Source organism: Balaenoptera ricei, chromosome 8 (genome assembly GCF_028023285.1).
Source record: "Balaenoptera ricei isolate mBalRic1 chromosome 8, mBalRic1.hap2, whole genome shotgun sequence".
Lineage (NCBI taxonomy): Eukaryota > Metazoa > Chordata > Mammalia > Artiodactyla > Balaenopteridae > Balaenoptera > Balaenoptera ricei.
The window spans coordinates 41,362,844-41,374,572 of NC_082646.1; the positions used below are offsets into that span (position 1 = coordinate 41,362,844).

Sequence of the window (11,729 nt, forward strand, 5' to 3'; positions counted from 1 at the left end):
CAATGTCGGTTAATACATAAGGAAGCTCTAATAGTGACACCTCCCCTCCCACTAGAACTCAGGCTTTTTAAAAAATAAAAATTTTAACAAACAATACGAATACAACCTTTGCTTTGAAGACTAATATTTTTGCAGGAATGGTACCTTTATAAAGATCGTGGTTGCCCCCGTACTTATTTGTTCTTTCTTCATATCCAATTAAATGAAAATACTAGTCTTTCCGTAGCCCAGCTCTCTAGGGTTGTTGGGTCTAGCTCAGGAGAAAGGAAGCCGGAGCCGTTGGATTTAAACAGTTTGGTGTAATCCTTTTCTACGCTCTCTCTCGCTAGCCGGGGACGTGGTGTCTGCTACCCGGGGCTTTCCGTCCACGCAGTACCGGAATGAAGGAGTCTGGGAGGGGGTCGGGAAAAGAAAAGACGGAAGAGACATTAAGTAATTGGTCCTTGAAGGTATAAAATGATGCTTAGGGTCTACTCTTAAGCACTGATTTCAAATGCCCGCCCCCTGGGCCGTTTCAGCCCCGCCCCTTGCTGTCGTCACGCCGACTCCCACCTTGGCCTCCGCTGATTGGTCCCCGCCTCCGCCTCTGAAGGGCGGCTAAAGAGCTTGGGGTTTGCTTCCGGGTCTTGGGCTTTAGCCCTGGGCGCAGAGGTTTCTGGGAGCCAAGAGGTATGATGGCGTCTGTATGATCTCCTGAGGCGACTGCATCGGAGCTCGGCCAAAGTGAGCGGCAGCAGGAAAGCAGACTGTGAGTGGGGCGGGAAAGGGCGGTTGGGGACGGAGGCGGAGAAGCGAGCGCGGGCAGAGGAGGCTCTGGAGCGGCGGGCGGGTGGTGGAGCTCAGCGCTTGTCAGGAGAGTCCCCAGTCCCGGGCTGGCAGCGGAGAGCGCAGCGTGAAGATGACTCTGCAGACAGCGTTAAACAGGGTCCGGGCGCCCCCACCCCTCGCCGAGTGGGGCAGGGGTGAAGAGTCAGCGGGTTCCCTGTGACAGCCCGAAGGTGAACCCCCCAGAGGCGCTGGTAATGATAACCCGGGGCAATGTGGAGGGCGGCGGCGCCCCCAGAGGCCGGCAACCCTGTTTCTCCCTCTCTGGGTACATCCCTCTCCCTTTTTTTGAAAATCGAGAGAAGTGTACCATTTCCCCCAGTTTCCCCCGACACTTGCTTTTCCGACGCTTACGGATGTTTTAGTAGACTCATCTGCTATGCAGTATCCTTTAGTTGCTCAAAACCAAAAGTAGCATAACCTTTGGCGGTGGGTTCCTGTGTTTTGAGCATTTCTTAACCTGTAATTTGCAGAAGATCTGATTTGTATTACGTGGGCTGCTGTAGAAGAAAATTGGATCAACGAAAGGTTGTTGGAGAACTTTGCCTGTGTAACTGTCATCAAAGTCTAGCTTTTTTTCCAGGACACTCAGTAGCTTTGTCAGTGATTTTTTTATATATCTTTTTTGTTTTTGTAGTTACTATCCTATTTTCTGCTGTGTGAGATTTAGATAAAATGGGAACCTTAAGGAGTCTGGTGGAGTAAGGTTAAGCTGAGATTTTTTAAAACTCGGACATGGCAGTACTGTATTTTACGAGTGTGTTGACATGTCAAGTCTCATCATTTCTTAATAATCCTATTAGGAGTATCCCCATTCCACAGATGACAGAAACTTAAGCTTGGTGGTTTGCCGGAGGTCACAGAGCCAGAAGGAGAACAGGAACACAAACTCATATCTTCATGACAGACTAAATATCTGCCATGTTCCTTGTACACCCTGAGCCTCATTATTTGTTTTGTTCATAACTTTTGAGATTATTTCAAATAAGTTTTGGGGAATAAGTTAAGGAAATTGTTTTACAAGGAGGGATATTGATTAATACTTTATAAAAAGAGAGTTCGTCCTATTGGAAATAACTTGACAGTGTTTTTTTTTCTTCAAAGCATAAAAGATGACAACAGCAGCTAGGCCAACTTTTGAACCTGCAAGAGGGGGGAGAGGAAAAGGAGAAGGTGATTTGAGCCAACTCTCAAAGCAATATTCAAGCAGAGACCTACCCTCTCATACAAAGATAAAATATAGGTAATGAAGCCTTTTATGTTTTTCTTGTTTCACAAAGCAAGACCAACTCTGTTGAATGACATGGTCATGAGATAGTACCATGTGTGGGTTATTATCACTTATCTATTTTCATAGGAGTAGAATGCAATAGTGTTTCTGACACTAAAATTACGCTCTATGATTGTAAAATGCTACTAGATATTCCTTAAGCATAAATTCCAATTAACGAGGAATTTCCATATGTAAATGGAACAATAACTAATACATTACTTCAGAGGCACCAGGCTCTGTCAGTACTAATCAATATGATGTTAAAAGTGTTACTCTAACGAGATCTGAATTAACATACTAACAAAAAGACATTTTGATCAGCCTACAGCCTTATTATAAGAAAGTCTGTGATTTAGTTTGAGTTTCTTGAAATATTGGCTACATCACAGAATGTCTGTTAGTAACCTTCAGATTAGGGTGATCTTGTCCATTTCCCGCAATGGGACTTTATGCTTCAGGGACTCAGGACAAAGTTGCTTTTCGTGAATTGTCTTCCATTACTACAGCCATGTGTTTTTTAGAAGTATTTCTGCCCTGTTTTGTTTCTACTTTAGACAGACCACTCAGGATGCCCCTGAAGAAGTTCGGAACCGTGACTTCAGGAGAGAGTTGGAAGAGAGAGAGAGAGCTGCTGCAAGAGAAAAAAACAGAGACCGGCCAACCCGAGGTGCCAACACTACCCCAGATGTTTCTCTCATAACATTATGTTGACAGTAGTTTTTCTTTCATTTGGTAATTGGAATGGATTACTATTTTTGTTTGTTTGCTTTTAAATATGGGTGTGAGCTATAACAGTTTCTTGAAAGATTTGATTGGATTAGAGATGATAATGAAGTTGATTCCAGTTCCATCTTTTTATGTTTCTGTGTTAGAAAGAACTAGGTGATCTGGGGGTATTTAGCAACCGTTGTTTGAGTTCAGATCAAGGAGTTTTTTAACTGTTTACACAGCCAGACTTTTTGAGGCCGCATGGTTTCTGTCTATGAAATTCTTCCATTTTTCTTTCTAGCATATGTAAACTATTTCCTAAATTTCCTGAGAGAGGCTACAGTTCCCATATTAAAATCAATACTTTTATTAATTCATTCAATAAATATCTGCCAAGGGCTTATTTGCCAGGCACTGAGGTTATAATCCCTACTGTCATGCTTAAGACCTCTAAGCTCTTCTTGCCCACAGGTCCCTAAAATGTTATAAGAAATGCAGGATTTGATTCAGTAAGCTAAATAATGTTTGTTTTCCCCCAGAACATACAACCTCCTCTTCAGTGTCAAAGAAGCCTCGGTTGGACCAGATTCCCGCTGCCAACCTCGATGCAGACGACCCTCTAACAGATGTATGTTTTACTTCGTCCTCTCATCTCCATGTAGTAATTTACTTACCATTTTCCTGAAATACCTTTTTATCTATTCTTTTGGCTTTAAGAAGCGACTTGTATTTATTTTTACTTACTATTATTCAATTATAGCTCTGATTTCAATGCTAAACTCTATAGTTTATTTCAAAAGAAAAAGCATTATCTTGTGGTTAATCAGATTTCAAGTTTGATCTCTGGAGAGCCAAAGAAGGAAGAGATCTATTAAAAGATATGCTTCCCTAAAAAATAATTCCCTGTATTAAACCATGGAAATTGGACTAGTTATTCCCCTTCAGAGGGCACTCTTCAGACTGGGCTCTTTATTGATAGCATCCCCTGCAGTGAATGTAGGGGCCTTTCCATACTTGCTACCAGTGATGCCCCTTCCAGATGTTCACTGCACTTAACGGCTCCCTCTGTGCTTAGGGAGGAATGTGATCTAAGTGGAAGGTTGTTAAGGATTGGCACTTTAATTAACATTAAAATTTAGTGGGACTGCACAGTCTGTAATTAATTTGCAGTTTTCTACATACAGAGGAAAAACCTGAGTGACTTTTCAAGGGTAGCATCTAATTAAGCATATATATTAGTAATTCTAGAGTTGACAGACTAAATTAAAAATTAACTCAATAATTCAATATAAGGAACTCAATTTTAAGTGAGATATAATGATTATACATTTGAAACTATTTTTTTCTGAGAATTTAGCACCCTTTTCTGTACCTTTGACTATCTTTAAATCCTAGTTGTTTTGAGCTATATAAAATTATTTTGACTCCCAGGGTCAAAGTATGTGGTGTGTATCAGTACAAAGTGTTCCTTTTCTGGTTTTAGAAATATTTTCATATGTAAATTCCCATTTGACTATGTAAATTTGAAAGGTCCTTCGTTATACTCTTTGCTGTTATAATGTCTAAAATACATCAGAGGTTGACATTTTAGTAAGTAAATGTAAGCTTTTTTTGGGGGGTTTTATTTTATTTTTTGGTTGTTGCTAATTTTAATCGTTATTTAGGTACATTTACCTTTCCCTCTAGGAAAATTAATTCTGCTCCAAAGATTTGATAAGTGCCACTTCTATGGAAGAAAATGAATAATCTTTATTTTGTCTCCCATCTCCTGGGCCATCACCATTCTTTTTTAGGAGGAAGATGAAGATGAAGATTTTGAAGAGGAGAGTGATGATGATGATACTGCAGCTCTTCTTGCAGAGCTGGAAAAAATTAAAAAAGAAAGAGCTGAAGAGCAGGCCAGGAAGGTAAAACCAGCATGTTAAATATTTGCATCTTCTCACGTAAACTAAAGTAGAAGTGTTTTTTAAATCAAGTAATATCACCTTATATTAGAAATCATCCTTACCATGTTTCGATATTATAGGACCTGTAGGTCTATAAATCTGGTGATTCCTGTGACATCCTGAATCTCCTGGTTATGTTAGAAATTCTTTCCAAATAGTTCAGACATACTCGTCAAAATGCTCTTCATTCAGTTATTTGTTCAATAGACATATAGTCAGTGTCTGTTAAGTGTCAGAAGAAACAAAGATGATTAAGATGTAGTCATAGCCTACAAAGAACCCACAGGTATAATGAGGCCATCTTTATCTCTCTCCTTGTCTTCTGACCCAGCCTTCTTTCCAGGCACTTGCTGAGGCCATCTGTCAATAAATTTTATATAACCTAGCTTCTCTGAGTCCCCACAGTCTCTACATTTACACAATGGAAGGAAAGAATGTCGAACTCAAAGACAGTTAGACGAATTAAGTGGGATCCATAGTACGTACCTTTAAACTTTGAGTGAATTACCCATAGTAGTAACAGTAAGAGACAAAACTTGGGAGGCAAGAGCAAGTCAGAGCGCTAGAGATTTGCTGACCAGTGCTAAAGGAGTTTGAACTCTCTTCCAAAGGACGTGTGGAACTAGTCCATTTCAGCTGGAGATGGTAAGGTTGGGTATGCATTTTAGAAAGATTACTCTGGCTGAGGTGTGGAGGGTAGAGGAAAGAACTGAGTAGGGGGCTGTTCCAATAATCCTCACATGCAGTTATGAGAATCTTGCATGACAGGAGTTGGATTTGAGAGAAGTAAACAGATGCTGATAGAGCTATCAAGGAGATAAAATTGACCAGAGAAAGTGACTGATTAGCTGTGGCAGTTTCTGGGTCGACGTTGGTGCTATACACTAATCAGGGAATGCAGAGGATGGGCATGTTTCAGTGGAGAGAAAAATGATGAGTTCTGTTGGGCACATACTGAACTTGATATATTGTGAGACACTCAAGTAGATATGTCTGCCTCCACTTCCTTTTTTTTTCTCCCCTGGCCACACTGCACAGCATGCGGGATCTTAGTTCCCCAACCAGGGCTCGAACCCATGTCCCCTGTAGTGGCAGTGCAGATTCGTAACCACTGGACCGCCAGGGAAGTCCCTGCCTCCACTTCCAACCGGAAAAGAGCAGCTTTTGTAATGGGCTTCTGTGTAAGATTTCATTTGAACCAAGAATTGCTCTATTTAAAAAAAGGAAAGAGACTTGGGGAAAAGACTGGTGTAGGTCAATGCTTAGAACCTAGGGGGGTAGAGTTCATATGGATCAGAAGGGGCAGGGAAGAATTCAGAAAAGAGGAAGATTTGGGGGTAGGCTTTGAAGACTGCTAGAGTTCAGATTTGAAGAAGAAAAATGTTTAAAAATACAATTCTTGTCAGAATTTGGCATAGGATAGCATAACTCCTGTAGAATTATAAGACCATTCCTACACTGGCACACCACAAGAGGGCAGTTGTTCTGTTCCAGATTCTTTTGGCCTCCCTAACAGCTGTGGATACGCAAAGAGACATTTAAATGAATTTGGTTGACCTTTAAGGAGCGTAAACATTTTAGACAGAAGATCTTGGCAATTTTGCAAGATTCATCTGATTTCTTTGTACAAAATGTGTCGGTGTTTTTTTGGAGTTGAATGACAGTTTTATTCCATTTGTCCCCCATTTCCCTGTCTGGCTTTCTAGTGGCTGGTTTTTGAGGTGTTCCAAAATGTTTTCAAACCAGTCAGCCTGTGTCAAGGGCTGGGAAACTTTCTGTAAAGAGCCAGATAGTTAATATTTTAGGCTTGCAGGCCATACAGCCTCCGTCTCAACTATTCAACTCAGCTAATTGTAATACAGGCAGCCACAGGCAGTGCATAAATAAATGGATGTGACTGTGTTCCAGTAAAATTTTATTTACAAAACAAGATGGTTCAGATTTGACCAAACCACAGGCTGTCCATCCTTTATACCTATAGTCATGAAACAGTGTACCTGGTACTTGAGTATGAAAAGAGTTGGCACCTTTTTTCCCCAGTGCTATGTATGGCAATCAACCAGTAACTCTAAAGGAGATAATATTCCGAACATAAAATGATCAGGACCTTATTACATCACATATGTTCTTATATTATAAATTTGGATACATTGTATGCTTGAGCTCCTGTTTGTCTAGCATCTCAGAGATACGTCTTTTTACTTTTAGCATCAATATAATTTGTTAAAAATAAGTATGTAATTTTTAGAAAGCTATCTGTTCTTTATCTATGGTGGATGCTCCTGACTTTTGCTTGCTTAAAGTCTGAAAATGACCTAAAGGAATTTTCCTGTTAATTTCCCTGAAAATTGCATCTTCTCACCTCCCAATTATTTGGCCTCATAAAAATGAAATCAGTTGTTCACACTTGATTATTAAAATGACGTATCTTTAACCTGTATAGAAAATCAGGTAATTTTTCCAAGTGGTCTAACACAGGTTCATTATAAATAGACTTCCAGAAAGTCCTTTTTCCCTTGGTATATTAAGTCATCAATTTTGTCATCCCCAAAACACAGCAAAGTGGGATCTATGTTTGGTTTAAGATAGCATGGAATCAGGTAGATCTAGAAGTTATGGCTAAGGATTTTAGACATTTTATATTTCTAATTCTAAGAAGGAGACTGAGGGTGATTTGAGTTTAAAGAGGTTAATGCTAAAATAAAAGTGAAGAAAGACAAGCATGTAACTGATGACAGAGATAAAAATAGAAAGTCATTAACAATAAATCATAAAAATAAAATGGGTAAACCTCAGGTAAATTAGTAGAAATGCATGTTTACTGAATATAGTTTTTTACATGATGGTTTATCTTATTTTAGGACATAATTCTTGGTTAATAATAACTTGTCACCAGTCCTAGAGATGCAAGTTTACATTGTTAGTAATTCAAAATAAAATTATTTTTAATCACAGTTACATATAACCCTTCCTTAAAAATTGAGATAATTGCTTTGCTAAATGTGTCTTTTTGATGTTTAATATGTTCTTAAATTATTAGAATGTTTATAGATGTACTCTCTTAAACACTTATGTAATTTTGTATGTACTTTAAGAAAGAAAATAGATTTAAATATGCAACTCAAGAATGTCAAAGTCAGAAAAGACTAATGAATGTATGATGGCAAGCATGAAATATTTATAATGAAAATGCTCAATTATTTTATTTTGATAAGTGAGACTTTTCTGGTATGTCTTAAAAACAAAGAAAAAGCAATACTACCTTGATGCTGATCCCATCTCCCTCTTAATATCCTAACAGTCTTTTAAAATATGAGTTACAAGATTGACGCCAGAAGTAATATAAGTAAATAAGAATCTTCCCCTCTTGTTGGCAGGAACAAGAACAAAAGGCTGAAGAAGAAAGGATTCGTATGGAAAACATTCTGAGTGGAAACCCTCTCCTTAATCTCACTGGCCCATCCCAGCCTCAGGCCAACTTCAAAGTTAAAAGAAGGTACTGTACAATAATGGGTTGGAGAGATATATACATGTATGTATATATATATACACACACACACACACACAGATTATGAGTTTTATAGCAAACTATATTATGTAAAGCTTCTAATACCCACTTTCCACTGATATTTTTCTCTATCACATTTTGGAATAATGGAAGGAGAATGAAAGAAAATAAACTTATTTTCAGTATATATTTACAGTAACCAGCTGTGTACCAGAGATTGTTCTAAGTACTAGAGACAGAGCAGTGCACTGAGCCCTTGACCCTACAAAGCTTACATTGTAGTTGTATGTGTCAAGGGTCCCCAAAACCATCCTTCACATTCAGAGACTAGAAGGTCTCAGGGGGCTCAGCATGTAGCTGTTCTCATGACTAACTTAGTTAAGATACACAGCCAGATCATAAAGGGAAAAGGCACTGAAGGAAGTGTGTGTGCTTCCTTATGCTCTGTCCCTCCTATGAGGGGTCACACACAGCACATTCTTTTCCCAAGTAATGAAAATGCAGCAACATTTGTGCAGTGTTGCTGCCCAGGAAAACCCATTAGAGACTCCCAGGGTTTTTATTGGCTGCTCATATAGGCAACCTCTGCCTAGTACATACCAAAATTGAGACTTCCGGAAGGAAAGCAGGTGTTCATAAACCACATTATTTGTACAGACAGTCTAGACACAGTGACAGTGAGAAGATTCCTGCAATCCAAGTTTCCAAATGCCAGCCAGGGACCAACCTTGCAAGCAGCCTTCCTAAGGACAGCAGTCTGTGTGTGTGTGTAATCGAGAAACCCTGCTGTAGGCTTAACATTTAAACCATATCTATTAGTTCTCACCACCTCTACTGCTGCCATCTCCATCCGGAGTGATGCAGTCCCCCGAACTGGTCTGCTTGCATGCTCACCACCCTCTCCATCCCTACCCCCAGGTTTTTTCTTTAACATAGCGGCATTATGATCCTTTTAAAATAAAAGATCTCAATCTCCTGTTCTAAACCATCCAGGAGCTTCCTGACTCATTCATAGTAAAAAACAGGAACAAGTCTTTACAATGGCAATTGCATAGGCAAGGGAGGATTTGCAAGAAAGGTGACATTTTATTAGAGACTAGACTCCAAGGTATTTGACCCGATCTATTGAAAGGATAGAGATGGGGAAGAATGTGAACTGAGGTGGGGAGGGGGAGGGACAGATTTAAGACATGGTAACTTTGGGATGATGTATATGTCTGTGTGGAAATGTTGAGTAGGTAGCTTGATACACAGTTCTGGAGTTAGCCCAGGCTAGAGATCATGAATTTGGGAGCTGTCAACTTACAGAAGTTCCCTGAAGCCATGAAGACTAGATGAGGTTACTTAGTGAATGAGTATAGCCAGAGAGGAGGTCAGAGGACTGAGCTTGGGATAATATTTTGAGGTCGGGTAGATAATAAGCTGTCCATACCTGGAATAGTACCTGCTACGTACTAGGTGCTCAGTAAGTATTGATTATTTGAATTATGAATGAAAAAACTAGGCTGAGAAGGAGCAGCCAGTGGGGAAGAAATGAACCGAAAGAGGCTGGTAGGTGTCTTGGAGCCACACAGACAGTTTCAAGAGGAGGGGAGTGATTATCTAGGTCAGATATTGCTGACAGGCCAAGTGAAGTGGGTACTGCAAAGTGGCGGTTGGAGTTAGGGCCCTGGGAGAGCAGTGCTGGTGTTGAGAGGGAGGGGTCAAAGCCTGTGGGGAGTGAGTTGAGGAGAGAGTGGGTAGAGAAAAAACTACATTGATTTATATTTGTATTAAGCTATATAGTTCTGCCTTGTTTGGATGCACATAAAATTGTTTGGAGACGAAACATGTTGTCTTAACGTGCAGATCACATTTGACCTAGCTCTGCTCAGCTTTTCACATTTCTCTGTACTGCACCAGTGATGACTTAAAACACTTTTCAAAGATGCCCACGTTCTTTGCTTATTTTCGACGTGCAGTTTCTTCTGGCGTGCATACGTCCACAGGCGAACACACACATTATATAGGCTTTCATTTTATATATGTTTGTGAGAGTTTATGTATTACATGTATGGGTTTGTGTTTTATATGCTAGATGATATTTTGAAATCATAATCTTTATTTTCTATAAAACATGTATTTTGTAGCCCATCCGTGGGTGTTTTTTTTTTTTTTTAAGCTTACACATTATGAAATCCAACCAGGAGAAACGAACTAGAGATTCCTGCCCTAAGCTCTTCAGCTGCTCTTTCTTTGTGGTTAATGTAGATGTGAGCCAGTATATGAGCCTTAATTGTTTTACCCCAATAGTTTCTTCTTTTGTCCTAAATTGTAAATACTACAGTGAATGATTACTAAATGTTAACTGATAAAAGAGTATGTATAAAATCCTTAAAACCACATAATCTAACTATAGTAAATCGTCCCGCTATCATCTAGAGCTGTCCATACTAATCAGGGTAGAACCAGGTACTGCCTCTTTGTTTTAGACCTGAAAACATTAAATATTTATGTAATATCTGCTTTTTAACTCAAAGTTTCTTATACTGGAGAAATAATAAGCATGTTGTGTATGTTCTAAATAAGGATTACCCTTCCTATTACAAAAAAGCAAGCTAACAGCCTATTAAGAATTACTTTATTCTTTTGGGTGTAATTGCTACGTTGAGTGATGTACAGGTTGAGCATCTTTTTGTGTGATGAATAAGCTTTACAGTTCACACGGTGTTCTTGTCTGTTGATACAAGCATTGTAAGATTGTTCATTTTCTTTTTTTCTTTCAGGTGGGATGATGATGTTGTTTTCAAGAACTGTGCAAAAGGTGTAGATGATCAGAAGAAAGACAAAAGATTTGTAAATGATACGCTGCGATCTGAATTTCACAAAAAGTTCATGGAGAAATATATTAAATAGTACAGTTTTATGTGCTTAATTAAAGCCTATAAAATGTAAACGATATGACTTTATTTTGGTTTTTTTGTTTTTCTCTCCCCCCCCCCCATCTAAATTGTGTATAGGCTTCCCTAATTTTAAGTTCCAAAATATCTTTTCCTTTATTGATTCCTAACTTGATAAGGACTGGGAATTGGTTTAACCAATTGCCATCTCAATATTTCCAGTCATGTGTTTTTCTTTTGAATATGGGAAAAGGAATCTGCTTGTAATAAATATTTTTAATAATCGGTGTCAAATCTGTGTCCCCACCTTTTTTGTTGAAATGTGTGCAGCTTATAAAACACTGCATATTTTCTTTCGTGTGTTGTATTTCTTTGTGTTAACTTTTTCTCCTCATATCTCTAACATTGACTTAAAGTCAGTTAATTCATATCTCCTCTGTATCTTTTAAAAGTGTGATGAAAAATTAAAGAGATTCCATTTTGGACCACCATGTTGGTATGGAAGACTGTCATCAAGCAGGAAGCGCCCTGAGTGTGTGTCTGAGGGAGCATGGGGTACCTCTCACTTCTGCAGGCGCCCCTTTCTTTTC

General features: G+C 39.1%; 1 protein-coding gene across 1 annotated transcript; it reads left to right on the forward strand.

Annotated features, from left to right (window-relative positions):
* The first annotated feature begins 632 nt into the window (after positions 1-632).
* Positions 633-11,495, forward strand: CWC15 (CWC15 spliceosome associated protein homolog). The gene is made up of 7 exons (XM_059929386.1): positions 633-748; positions 1,930-2,068; positions 2,653-2,765; positions 3,346-3,434; positions 4,600-4,713; positions 8,130-8,248; positions 11,026-11,495. The coding sequence occupies exons 2-7, from the start codon at positions 1,938-1,940 to the stop codon at positions 11,153-11,155; spliced, it is 696 nt and encodes a 231-aa protein (XP_059785369.1). The 5' UTR covers positions 633-748; positions 1,930-1,937; the 3' UTR covers positions 11,156-11,495.
* Positions 11,496-11,729: the final 234 nt, after the last annotated feature.